The 13,888-nt window shown below is 43.5% G+C and overlaps 1 protein-coding gene across 4 annotated transcripts in view; it reads right to left on the bottom strand.

The window, feature by feature from the left end:
- Positions 1–12,946, bottom strand: part of SLC1A3 (solute carrier family 1 member 3) — a 72,212-nt gene extending 59,266 nt beyond the window's left edge. For 3 of the 4 annotated variants that reach the window (XM_040977666.1, XM_040977669.1, XM_040977668.1), the window contains exon 1: positions 11,043–11,328. In XM_040977666.1, coding sequence (XP_040833600.1) covers positions 11,043–11,223 — 181 coding nt within the window. In that variant the 5' untranslated portion in view covers positions 11,224–11,328. Of the gene's footprint in view, positions 1–11,042; positions 11,329–12,801 lie in introns of those variants that run through there. The other variant, XM_040977665.1, reaches the window with a different exon arrangement.
- Positions 12,947–13,888: the final 942 nt, after the last annotated feature.

Genomic DNA, 13,888 nt, shown 5'->3' with positions numbered 1-13,888 from the left:
AAAGTTGAAAGCATACAAATAAAACTGCGTATCTGAGTCAAACCCAGGATTAGATGCAGACCACTCAAAAAGCTGTATTTCTGAGTCTGTGCTGAAATCACATATTTTTCAGTGTACCAATTAAAAACAATGCTTATATATTTATCTGAGGGGTAGAGTGATAAGGAAAGGAGAAATATAGCTAAGAAAGATCCTCCATCCATTGGTTCACTCCTCAGATGCCTTGCAGTAGTTGGGACTGAGCCACCACAGTCAGGAGCCAAGCACTCCAGCCTGGTCTCCCATGTGGGTGGCACAGATCCAAGTCCTTGAGCTATTACGTGCTACCTTCCAGGGGCATTCACAGGAAGCTGGATTGGAAGCAGAGGCAGGTCTTGATCCCAAACACTTTGACAGGGGATGTGAACATCAACAGCTTCAGCTTCACCTGCTGCACCACCGCGCCTGCACACCTGTACTTTCAGGTTTCCTCAGTCTGTGTCTGTCCAGGCTGCTCGAGTGGAACAGCCCACTCCTGCTTACTCTTTTGTAAAACTACATGGTTTGCATAGAAAAATCACTGCACCTTTACAAGGTCCAAACTGGCAACAGTTGTCAAAATGAAAACCTATACGCCTTTAGATCCAGCAACTAACTTCACAACTAGGGTTCTATTACTTAAGTGGTTTCACCTGGGTAAAACACACTTGATACAAGGCGATTCATTATATCATTTCTTAAATACTAATACTGAAACATTGAAAATAGCCTATCAATTGCAAATTGCATAAAGTCACAGTACCCTAGCACAGCCACAGAGACCAAGAATCTTTACACTCTTCAGAGGCATATTGCACCAGAGGGAAGCAAGCAATGTAGCAAGCAGGCTAGGTAGTGTGCTATTTGTGCTATAAAAAGGTCAAAAATTAGTAAACCTATATTTATACTTTTAAATTAAAGGCATATAAGACAAGGGATGACACATAAACATTCTGAGGGCAAATGTAGGTGGGACACTTTAGTTTTATATCTTTCTGTACTCTTATTTTGGACTACGTAAATTAGATTCACATCTGACTAAGCTCTATTAGACATCACTTCCACTAGATGCCATTAAGTCATTTCAGGGATGGGTTTGCTCCTCCTCAATCCTGCGTTAGTTCACTCCCACAACAAGTTTACTCTTAAATTAGGAACAGGAACCTCACTAGTGTGCCCAGATTTGTAATGAGTGGACCACTTTCCAATCAAATAGTTTCTGGTTTTGGGAAAGAAAAGAAGTCTGTAAAACCAAGTCCATTATTATGGGTCTGTGAGCCACTTCAACCAATGTGGGCTTGGAGTTTCAAGTATACCAAAACAAAAAACCCACCTTGTAAGCCACTTGGCAAAGGGGTCTTCTCTCATAGCCCATCATCCTACATATATCACTGCAATGCAGTAGTCAAAGCCCTGGACAGTTCACCGAATGCCAACTTCATTCTCAGGACTACTTCACTGACCTTAAGTCAGTTTAAGAACTCCCATCGGGTCCAGTGGTGTGGCCTAGCAGCTAAATTCCTCGCCTTGAATGTGCCGGGATCCCATATTGGCATCCGTTCTAATCCTGGCAGCTCCACTTCCCATCCAGTTCCCTGCTTGTGGCCTGGCAAAGCAGTCACAATACTTTGGGACCTTGCCCCTATGTGGGAGATATGGAAGAAGTTCCTGGCTCCTGGCTTTGGATCAGCACAGCACTGGCTGTTGTGCTCCCTTGGGGAGTAAATCATCGGACAGAAGATCTTCCTCTCTGTATATCTGACTTTGTAATAAAAATAAATCTTAAAAAAAAAAAAAAAAAGAACTCCCACCACCTGATGACAACTGAGGTCACAGGCAGTCTCGGTAGATCCAATCTCCTCCTTGGTGTATTTACCCTCCCATTGATTCAGAGGTAGAGACAACAGCCAAGTCTCCAGTTACACCCTTGTTCTAAACATAGGACTTCAAACAACAGGTATCTAGAAGAGGGACCATCTTCCCAGGTTGGGAAGTGTAGCAGCTGCCCATCTGTGCTCTCATTCAGAATGAGGGAGACTCAACTCAGGAGGTTCCGAATGAAGCCTCCCCTGCTAATGATCGGCTGTCATTTCTCTGGAAAGCAGCAGCTGTGTGTGGCCTGAATCCACTGTTAAAGAACTGGAGAAGTCTCTTTGGGGCCAGAGGGAGAGGATGAAGATGGGAACTCTGTCTTGAAATTCAAACCCTGATTGTGCCTTTCAACTCACTGATCCTAAATTGTCCTTCAAATCTTTGGCACAGAGGATAAAAGGGAGTGCCTACACCACTGTTTCAGGGTCTGTCTTGGTTTCTCTAAGCCTTCTGGGGTGTTATCTTTCACTTCTTGGTTTCAAAACCTCTTGATCTTTTTTCCCATAAAATTTTATTTATTGGAAAGGCAGATATACAGAGAGGAGGTGAGACAGGGAGGAAGATCTTCTGTCTGTTGATTCACTCCCCATGTGGTCACAACAGCCAGAGCTGAGCCGATCCGAAGCCAGGAACTTCTTCCAGGTCTCCCACATGGGTGCAGGGACCCAATGCTTTGGGCTGTCCTCACTGCTTTCTCAGGCCACAAGCAGGGAGCCGGATGGGAAATGAGACCACAGGACACGAACCAGCACCAATATGGGATCCCAGGATGTGCAAGGCAAGGAAGACTTTAGCCACTAGGCTACCATGCTGGGCCTGTGTCTTTCCTTTTAAAATGAAATTGAGACAGAGAACAGAAAGGCATACACAGAAAGAGCTTGTCTGTTAGTTCATTCCTCCAACGTCCACAACTGCCAAGACTTTGCTGGGGCCAGACCTGGAAGCCAGCAACTCAATTCAGGTCTTCCATAAAGATGACAGAAGGCTAATATGGTGCCATCACCTGCTATCTTCCAGAATCTACATTAGTGCAATTTGAAGCTGAGAATCTAACCCAGGTTCACTGATGTGGGCATCTTAACTACCAGACTAAAAGCCAGCTTCTAGGCACCTCTCTGGATTGAGCAAAGTGTTGTGAATACTCTTAACTTAGGGAATACACTGTAGGCGACTCTCATAGCACTGAAGCTGGACATAAAACTCATCGTTATAATACCCTATGAGTTTAATCACTAAATTTTGTGCCTCCAAAGTGTTCTGTGTGTTGCCTACTTCACAATAATGAGACAGTTCTCCTGTCTGCCAAACCAAGCACTGACGATCGACAATATCCCAGTGTTCTCAAAATATCCAGAACGTACCTGGGATGCACACCTTGGGAAAGGCGCACCAGCTCTGCTCGTGTCCCTGAGTAGTGTGAGCACTGCCGTCTTGTTCACGCCAGGGTAGAGCAAACTTTTCTTTCTCTGATCTGTGAACAATGGGCAGAAGTGGCCTCCATGGAAGTGTGTTCCATGTGGGGACCTGGAACACTGGTTAGGTGACATTTGTCAGTAGCCCCAGGACTTGACTGCCCTTGGGAAAAAGCGTATTAGCTTGGAGAGATCAGTGCAAAAGCCCGTGAGGTACCAGTCTGAGAAGGTTCTCTCAATGATACAGTGACAGGAATTACAGATCAAAACTTGCAGCTGCTGTGCCATATATTCTCACACTGTAGGACTAAAAGTTACAAAACTTGGAAGATGGAAGCAGACAGTAGTTCAAACTTAACTCTACAGACAAGGAAATAAATGGTTCAGAGATTCTTTAAATTATAAAGCTAGTGAAAGCTAGAGCTGAGCCTATAGTGTGTACATTTAGACTCTGAATGCTTTACGGGGTGAGAACCAAGAGGGAGGATTGACCATGGGTTTAAATTGCTACGCAGAGAGCGATGGGAAAGCACTTCCAAAACTACCACCACAAAAATTGAAGGCATCGTTATTGCAGGTAATTGTTCTGCTTATTTGATCAACTACAAAAGAAACTGGAAGCTGCCTGCTCAGTTTTATCGCCGTCTCAATGAGCAGGAAGAAAGACAGAGCAAAATAAGGGCCAGTGATAATTTTAGAACAATTTCACACCATCTACTCCCTGCTTCAAAATCACCTTAACCAGACAGGGTGGGTCTGTGCCCACCCTGCTGATGGGTAACTGAGCCATAGACCACCCCCCAAGATGTGGGTGCAAAGGGGAAACAAAGAGGTGGGGACTCCTCAGATGGTCCCAGGTAGAACAAACAAAACACGCACCACTGAGTGTATTCCAACAGTACTTATTTGTACTTTTTGAAAATGCTCCTTTCTTGAGATGGGCACCTACTCTGGGCACTCCTTCCAATAAGTCGTCTGCATTGTGAGAACAGCTACAGTGGGACTACTTTCTGATTCTGCTTGGGAAGCTGGATAGGAAAGGGACAAATAATGATGGTGTCACTGAGGCTTTCATTTCTCTTTCAAAGTCCTTTACAACTATTAACTCTTACTACAACTGGTTTGGCTCTTCTCCACAGACAAGGGTATAGATGCCACTTCTAAACCTGCACTAAGTAAATGTCTTCTCCCATCCCTGCTTCTCAGCCTATGCAGTTTCCTGGGTCTAATGGGTCTCCAGCAGACCCACATCATCCCATCAGAGTATATTCCATCTCAAGCCATACCGCAGATGCTAACAAAAGATGGCAGAGGCCATAGCTTGTGGGAACCTCTCCTCCCCCAGTCACCTCAAACTCCTCCCCCATCTCATTTCCAAAAAGGGTTAAAGAATCCGTAAGTCAGAGACTGGAAATCTGTCCTCCATTCTTTGCATTCCTGTTGTCCACTCTAAATGCATATGACTCGTTAGGAGCTTCAGAAGGCTAAGACCATCAGGATGGGTGCCACAGTGTCCCCTAACACTAACTCCATGCTTGTAGTGGTCCCACTGCCAGTTGGTTCAGCCCAGCAGCTGAGAGTAAAACACAGCAGTTGACCTGCCTAGCTGACTGGGTCTGAGGCACAGAGCACCTCTACAGCATCTCTGAAAGAGGATCGCTCTCAGGCAGGAAGGGCATTCACATCGTTTCAGAGTTGCTTCTGCCGTAGGATAACCTGATGCCCAGCTCAACAATTACTATCATTAAGCACAGCACCAACCCGATTCAGTCAAGGGACGCGGGAATACCTCCCAGTTCTGACTCTAGCACTGGATGTGCCCTGCAGCTGCATCCTACAACTCCAACTAAACAGCTTCCGAACTGAACTCGTTGTCTACAGGTGCTTTCTACCTTCATGGGTGCTACCCAGCAACCACCTGGGCACTCGTGGCAGCAAACACACCATCTGGTACTGTGGGACAGCAGGCTAAGTCAGTTTGTTATGCAGTCACCCCAGAGTTCGTTCGAGTCCTGGCTACTCAGCTTCTAATCCAAATTCCCGTTAATGCACCTGGGAAAGCAGAGGAAATGCTTGACACCTTCCCACCCAGAGACCTAGATGCAAGTTTTGGCTGCTTGTTTCAGCCTGGGCCAGCCTTGGCTGTTGCTGCCACTGAGGGAGTCAACCCCTGAATGGAAGCTCTCTTGTTCTGCCTTTCAAAATAAGTCATTAAAAATATATATACTTTACATTTTACATTTACAGGTCACATTTTACAAAGATAAGGATAGAGGAAGATCTTCCATCCCCTGATTAACTCCCCAAGTGGCCACAGCAGCCAGAGCTAGGCTGATCCAAAGCCAAGGGCCTCCTCTGGGTCTCCCATGCAGGTGCAGGGTCCTAAGACCCTCGGCTGTCCTCTACTACTTTCCCAGGCCACAAGCAGGGAGCTGAAAGAGAAAGTGGAGCAGCCAGGATTAGAATCAGTGCCCATATGGGATCTGAGCACACACAAGGCAAGAATTTAGCCACTAGGCTACTGTGCTGGAGCCCCAAATTAGTCATTTTTTTCTAAATGAAAGAAAGTAGAACATCAGCCTGCAGTCAAATTGCTCATTGAATCCCTAACTGAGCATCTCCCATCTCTCCCAGTGTGGAGTCAGTGCAGACTACTAGTTAACTGCACTGATAGCTAATGGATACTTCCTAAGCCTGGGGAGCAGCACCTGGAATAGTGTGGGAAACAAAGAGTACAAACTTGGGCCTGGTGCAGTGGTCTAGTGGCAAAAGTCCTCGCCTTGTACGTGTCGGGATCCCATATGGGTGCTGGTTCTAATCTTGGCAGCCCCTCTTCCCATCCAGGGCCCTGCTTATGGCCTGGGAAGAGGCTCCGGACTCCTGGCTTTGGATCGGCTCAGCTCCAGCCATGGGGGGTGATTGGGGAGTGAATCAAACAGAAGATCTTCCTCTCTGTCTCTCCTCCTCTCTGTATATTTGCCTTTTCAACAAAAAGAAAAATCTTAAGAAAGTATGAACTCTATGAATGTCAACTATGGGATTAGGATCTGTTTCTTATTTGTAAAATGAGAATAACGGAATAACAAAAATGCCTCCGAGTTATTAATGAAATAACATGGTTACACTTAAAGATGACGTTGCTTGGCACACACTCAGAGCTACCTGTTACGGTCACCAAGACATGTTAAAGTTGTAACAACAGAAGGAGCTGAGGTCCAGGGGACTCCCACCTTCTTTAGGATCACATGACAATGTGACAGTCCCAACTGGTGGATACATGCAGCCCTAATCTTCAGCAAAGCCCTGCTCTTTTTCCAACAAGATGGCATGTCTAGGTCCCCCTCCCCAAGTAGCTATTAATGAGAAGTGAAACCGCTGAAATACCAGAGAAGTCACACACTTGTGTTACACATTTTCAAATGCTCAGAGTTCACTGCAAACTTCTCTACTGCCACCTCCAAACTTTGTACACTCCTTCATCCTCTTCCTCATCACTCCTCTGTCCCACTGAACTACCCAGGAGGAGCAAGAGAGCCCAATTACCAAGTGATCCGCTACACAACAATGTTTAACAGCACTGAGTATTTTTTAAAGAGTAAAAACTTAAGCATTTAGTAGAGCATAACTAGGTAATGGATTACATGTGAATTGAAAAGATCCAAACTATAGAAAAATGTATCCAGAGGGAAATGATGTTCCTTTCACTGTATTCCCCAGAAACCCAGTTTGTTTTAAGGGGCAACCAGTTTCTTAGACATCTTTCAGGAGACAAGACAGGATTTTGCTGGACTTTAAATCAACGACAAAGAATATTAGAGGATGTGGGAAAATGTTTAACACTTAAGAAGAGTTTTCTTTCCTGAGAAGTCTTTTTCCTCAAATCAATATAAACGACAACTCAAATGCAAAAATCTGCATGTGTGTGAATGTGACAAGATCCACACCAAAGATGCTAGCAGGCAGACGACACTTCTCATGAAACACACCAACTCAATGTCACTGTTTACAGATTCCCGCTCCTTGCAGCCAGTCTTATCCAGTTCTTCGCAATTACGGACCTGAGATTCTTTCAATTGTACTATTTAGCCCCTAAACAGGGAAAAAGGAGGCATTCTGTGATTTGAACATGGCAAAGGACTTGTCTTTTCTTCTGCAAGATGTCTGAGGCCACCACGACTCGACTACCACATTCTGAAATGAGAAAGTGTTTGTAGTGACCTGGGCTAACTAGCATGGATGATCCAGACTTCAATTTCATTTAAAAATGACATCCAGGGCCTAGTGCCTAATGTTCTCGCCTAGCATGTACCAAGATTTCAAATGGGCACCGGTTTGTGTCCTCACTGTTCCGCTTTCTGTCCAGCTCTCTGCTTGTGGCCTGGGAAAGCAGCAGAGAATGGCCCAAGGCCTTGGGACCCTGCACCCGTGTGGAAAACCTGGAAGAAGCTCCTAACTTCTGGCTTCAGATCAGCTCAGCTCTGGCCATTGTGACCACTTTGGGAGTGAACCAGCAGATGGAAGATATTCCTGTCTTTTGTGAATCTGAGTTTAACAAAAATAAATAAATCTTTTAAAAAAAATGATATCCCAATTGGACAAGTAATGAAATATTTATAACTTTTTATCCTGACTATACAAGGGAACTGCAAATATTCATGGAAACAAAGTTTATTGGCACAAAAATCTGAAACCTATGCAGTTTTCATAATACGTATTTGCCAAATTTACTGAAAATCTTTCATATGGATTCACATTTCTACTTCTCCGTCATATTTTCCCTGATTTCCTCAAGTGTACATTCATTTTATTTCAAACTGTTAAAACAGATTTAACAAAAGCACTCATCATAATACAGATTTTCCCAGTGTTCACTAAAAACAATGAAAGCTAAGAACTTGTAAGTAATAGCTATTGTTCTTCACAATAAATCTTTGGCGACACTATTCTTTTCTTTCCTGTTAATATTTTCCATTTTTTTTTCCCAATTTCATAGCAAATAAATTAGAGTTGGTATCCAGACATCTTTTCCTCTTATTTCATCGAGGGCTGACAAAACCTAGGGACAATCTGGATGAAGCCCTGGGTTGCCATTGGGCCCTCAATGGAAGAGGCCCCAGCAGATAACTGAAGGGCTCTCCCTCTCTTCCAACTCTGTTGGCCCCTAACTTGTCTGTTTGCTATTCTGAGTCTTGGGTACAGATTCAGTAGTCTGACCATCACTGAGCCCTGTTCATGAATTTCTTTGTCAGTGCCTTCTTGCTGCTTTTGTCGCCTCAGTTTCCATTAGTAAAGCCAACCGCAAGGGCATTCAGCCAACTTATTTCCCCCAGCTCAGCCAACTCTTACTGCAGTTCTCACAAGAATGTTAGGAAAGGCCCCATGGGGCTAGGAAGTGATCCCAACACTCCTAGAGAAAATGGATTCTTAAATCCTGGTATGAGCTTCCGTTAATTAGAGATGTGATTTCTTTGTCCTAATCAATTAAGAACTTCCTTCTCCATCTTCTGGCTTCCATGTTCAAGTTTTAAAACTTTTCAATTCCTCTATTCTTTAATGGAAACATTTCTATCTTAGAAATAGAATTCATCTAAGGGTCAGCCTCTTGGCACAGGTTATACCTCCACTTGCAACACCAGCATACCACACTAGAATATAAGTTCAAGTTCTCTGATCCAGCTTCCCACTAATATGCCTGGAAGAGTGTAGGGGACGGCCCCAACACTAGGGCCCCCTGCAACTCACATGAGTCCTGTGTGAAGTTTCCAGCTCCTGGCTTTAGTCTGGCTGTCTCTGACCTTTGCGGTCATTTGGAAAGTGACTGAGAAGGTAGAGGATCTCTCAGTCTCTCCCTCTCTGTCACTCTGCCTTTCAAGTCAATAAACCTTTTTTAAAAGTAAGTGAACCTCATCTGGTATTTAGAACACCATTCTGAACAGGTGCTTCTGCATCCTTTCTAAACACACACAACTGTTACTGAAACCTTTTATCTTACACATATGGGATTGTGAAATAAATGGACTGTTTTTCAAGAGAATGAAAGGTGTGGATTAATTATTTGTAGAATAAGCTTTTTGCGAAGTTTAAACGGGTCAATCCTGTGGTAAAGCAGCAGTACAGGGTGACTGCATCTAGCACTGCTCACTACCTGGCCTCAAGTGACAAAGGGCAGCAGTTCCCAAAAGATGTCAACTAATCAACAGCACCGAGGGCAGGATGGCCAGATGAGAATAGTGGCTGCTAGTCTTGGACTGAGTTTGACCTCCTACTCTAGTTTTTATTAGCTTTCCTACAATGGACACACCTTTGATCTCTCTATGATCATTTTTATCAATAAAATCCTAGTAATCACACATATGCACTCATTTCACGGGCTTGAGGATTTAACAAGTATATTTATGTAAGTTGCCTAGAAAATAGCTAGAGCAGTTCTATGGAAATGCTTGCTTTTATTGTTGTTGCTTGGCTCAATAATGCCTATGGTTAGGAGTAAAAAAGGAAGTGAAGCATAAGGCATTTTGTGTCGACTTGCAGGGAAATCACATGGTACTGAAATACTTCCCCTGGGAATATATTCAAACCTAGAAACCTACTATAGGAAAGTCTTCACTTCTCCCAGTCAGAACAAGTTATCTTTGGACATCTCAAATTTATTGAATCACCAACAATTATAAAATCAAATATATGCAGATGGAGTGCATCTAATGTCTTGTGACAAACCACACTCTCCAGTATTTTTGTCTATAATTGAAGAATCTTTTTTTTCGTAGATAAAAATCATAGCATATAAATAATTTTAATTAAATCATTAGCTCTATATAGTTGTCCAGAGAGGTTGGGAAACTTCATGAAACAGATTAAAACTGTAGATGGAGGATTTTTTTGGTGGCCAATTGGTATAAAATCACATCAGAACTTTTTTACAATATGGCATTGGCTCAACACGCTTGCCAATCTAAGGATTTTGAGATTGGTTTGGTCAAAGAATTCCAAATAAGTGGCTTTTCTCAGCTACATTTTAAAGTAGGATCCATGCCACTCCTAAAGTAATAAGCTATAATTCAGATACCAATCAACCCAAACGTTTTATTAGTATAACCACGCTCTGTTGGAAAGAAACTGAAATGTTTCAAAAAGGGTATAGCTTGTTACAGCAGGCTCTGTGAGGCAATGAATGAAAGATTTGTGTTCACATTTTCCCCAATTTATCTTTCCTCATTGCTGGGTGGGAGAGTGCAATCACATAAGAAATTTGGCCTCTGCATCCAAGTATTGATACACAGCTTCCCGTCAGCACCAGTTAGAGTATAATTACTATCAGGCACTTGCATCTCAATTGAGGGAAATTAAATGTACAAATTAAAATGAAAATGACATTTTATAATAGTTATATTTTGGCCAAATCTAGATCATGTTGCTTATGTTTGATAATTTAATCATTAGGCGTGAACGGTTGAGTGATCACTTTTAGCAGTCCATGAAAAAAACTTGATTTACATCTTTTCTCTATCCAATCAACCGACTGAATGTTTAATGATGCTTCTTTCAGATTCTCATGTGTTTACCATACCTTGCTCCAAACATGCCAGCAATATGTCATTTTGTGAAACAAATCTTCCAGTTTAGAGGAAAGCCTTGGCTATCACTGTGAATACCTATAACCCGTCCATCTGATAATGTTCCCAGGCAGCCAGATGTCAGAGAAACAGGATAGTTCCTTTTGTTTTTCACCCAATGACTCACCCACAATGACAGCGGTGACAGTGAGCAGCACAAAAGCATTCCGAAACAGGTAACTTTTAACATCCTCCTTTGTGATGTTCTGAACTTTCTTCTTGGCCAGAAGCGTGCGTTTCCGGACTCCTTGCTGGAATCTCTCCATTCTGCCCCCAATCCGGGCCTCTTCTCCATTGCCTTTGGTCATAGTTTTTTTTTTTTTAATTCCTAGGGAGTGACTCTTCTTTGCACTTCAATGTCTTGGAATTGCCTCCAGAAAGCCCAACAGCCTCTTTGGTGTGAGAGACCACAACTGGAATGGGAGAGAAAGAGACAAGGGTTACGGTCTCGGAGGGTGAGAGGTCAGGGAAGGCTGTTGGCAGACTGCAGAACCTCAGGAGGAAGCAAGGATGGGTGAGCTGCGGTACCAGGCTTCAACTCAGAAACCAGGAGCAGAGATGTACCTTTGCTTATTAGAAAGTGCAAATTTCTCCCTCCAGGGAGAAGCTTGCCCAGAGCCAGGTGTGACAACGACCCCCAACACCACACTGTCCCCCACTCCTTAGCATTTAATAAAAGTCCACTCAAACTGAATGCACAGGAAGTGCCCGATAATTCCCTGATAAATCACACACATGGTTGAAATAACAACCAGGTCAACAGACAGGATTAACATACTGAGACGTTACAGTTGAGACTCTGTTGTATGCAGTAAAATAACTGGCTCTCTGCTTCATTAACAAAAAGCCATGATAAAATCAACTAGTAAACATAGTCATAAATAGACCTAGGTGTCCTCGGGACACGGGAAATACTACTGGCTATTTTAGAGGGTAACATTTTTCCGTGAAAGAAGCAAAGAGTTCTGGACAAATCTATAAATTATGTCTCTTTGTGATTCATTTTCATTTTTATCACAAGTGTAAGTAGAAAGTAGCATTTGTCTCGGTGGCAAACACACTTGAGTCTGAGGAGCTATCATGGACTTCTAAGTATTTTAAAATTGGGGATGATTTCTAGAACAGATAAGGAGATGAGCCTAATTTTCATTCCAAACATTACAGTGTGTGGTTTCTGGTTTCGCCAAAGCATCTTAGGGTATTCAGACACAATTAAGTAGATCTTTGCCCTGGGTGGAAATCAGTGGTTCTGAAATCGCAAGGGATTCTTTACAAGTTTTCTCAATCCACAGTCTTTGCCGTGATCAATTGCAGTGAAAATCAGCCATGCCTGTGAAAGTCTCTGGCGACGCAAGCAGCCAGCGTGTGCGACTGTGGGGGGAGAACTGGAAACCCAGGGACTGCTGACAGCTTTTCGCATACCCAAAGGTGAAGGGAAAAAAAAATTCTCTTCACCAGTTTGACATTTACATAAAATTGCAGGTTGGGGATCAGTGATAATAAGCCCTCCAACTTGTTTAAGACTTCACACCAGATTAAAAGCTTAGAAGTGCAGAAATGTAGGAGGGGGAGAAGGGAGCGACCAAACTTTCCCCCTAATAGCTCCGATTCCCTTTATCAGCCACTTTTCAGCAAGCAGCCTCAATCTTGATTCTTCTCCATATCACTAAAGCACAACCTACTCCCAATACGCACTCTGAACATGACTCAACTCCCAATTTCGAGAGCATCCGGCACGCAGACACACCACACGCTCAGGATGAGAAATTACTAACCCGACTTTACCAAAATGGCTAGCTTTTACTACTGCTCCTCCTCTGCTGGGGAAACTCGGTGGGGAAATAGGACTAGAATTGAAGTCCCACAGCACGGGAAGCTCCACTTACCTCTTCTGAGGTTGAAACGGAGGGAAACTTCCCAGGCAATGACAAGGTGAATTCCCCAGCAGGTACCACGGAGCCCCAACGCGCAGTGAGCCACGCGGGCTAGCCCTGACAACACTCATGTGCTCTCAAACTGCAAGTTACTATCAGGCAACTTAAGAAAAGGGGAGGAGCCTGCGGCCGGCAGAGGGGGAGTGGAGAAATGAAAACGGCACCGGGCAAAGAGGGAGAACCCTGAGGTTTCTGGAATATTGATTAATCTTGGCACAACCGGAACGGGCTTGCTGCCTTTGTTTTACTCCTTCAGCTGCTTTCAGCCTTTGTCAGCTCGGTTCCATTAGAAATGCAAAACCGGGACCAGGAAGAATTGCAAAATAAGGAGCGAGCGCGCGAAATCACACACACACACACACACACACACACTCGGAAAGCGTCTTGATTAGAACATTTCAAAGACTTTTCTAAGGCCAAGTTTATCACTGCACAGTATTGCAGGTTTCTTCCCTTGAAGAGAACGCGAGCAGTGGTTCAGCCAGGCGAAAGCACACTAACGAAAATAAGTCTTTCGATTTTGAATTGGGAAATAGCTGACATTTCTTGGGAAGACCCCGAATGTGATCTAACAGAGAGGGAAAAAAATGCTTAGCAAAATTCTCCAAACCATCCTAGAATTACTCGAAACACAAGCTGAGACATGCTATATTATAGTAGTTACAAATCCATTCCAACCAAATCTACTTTAAGCTCCAATCGCGTGCCTTACACTGAAAGACAAAAACACCAGGATTTCTGCCAAAAAGAAAAAGTGTATGTTAAGACAGTGCCAATGCACATTAGAAAACTCGGGATCTCAAAGCTAAAATCTCCCCTTTTCCTCCCCTCTCCATCCCTCCATTTATAGCAATCAGAAAATTCTCTTGGGCTCTAGAATAGAACAGATACTTCAGTTTATTGTTTTCCAAGAGAAAAAAGATTGAGAAGATGTTTAACACTTTTGTGCCCAACTCAAGTCGATTAGAAACACAAAGTCGATTAGAAAACAAAATTCACCCCCCCCCCAAAAAAAAATCAGAGTTCTGCATTCTTGTTC

This window comes from Ochotona curzoniae, unplaced genomic scaffold (assembly GCF_017591425.1).
Source record: "Ochotona curzoniae isolate NIBS_2020 unplaced genomic scaffold, NIBS_Ocur_1.0 contig_2754, whole genome shotgun sequence".
Taxonomy (NCBI): domain Eukaryota; kingdom Metazoa; phylum Chordata; class Mammalia; order Lagomorpha; family Ochotonidae; genus Ochotona; species Ochotona curzoniae.
This window is presented reverse-complemented; position numbering and strand designations above follow the sequence as displayed.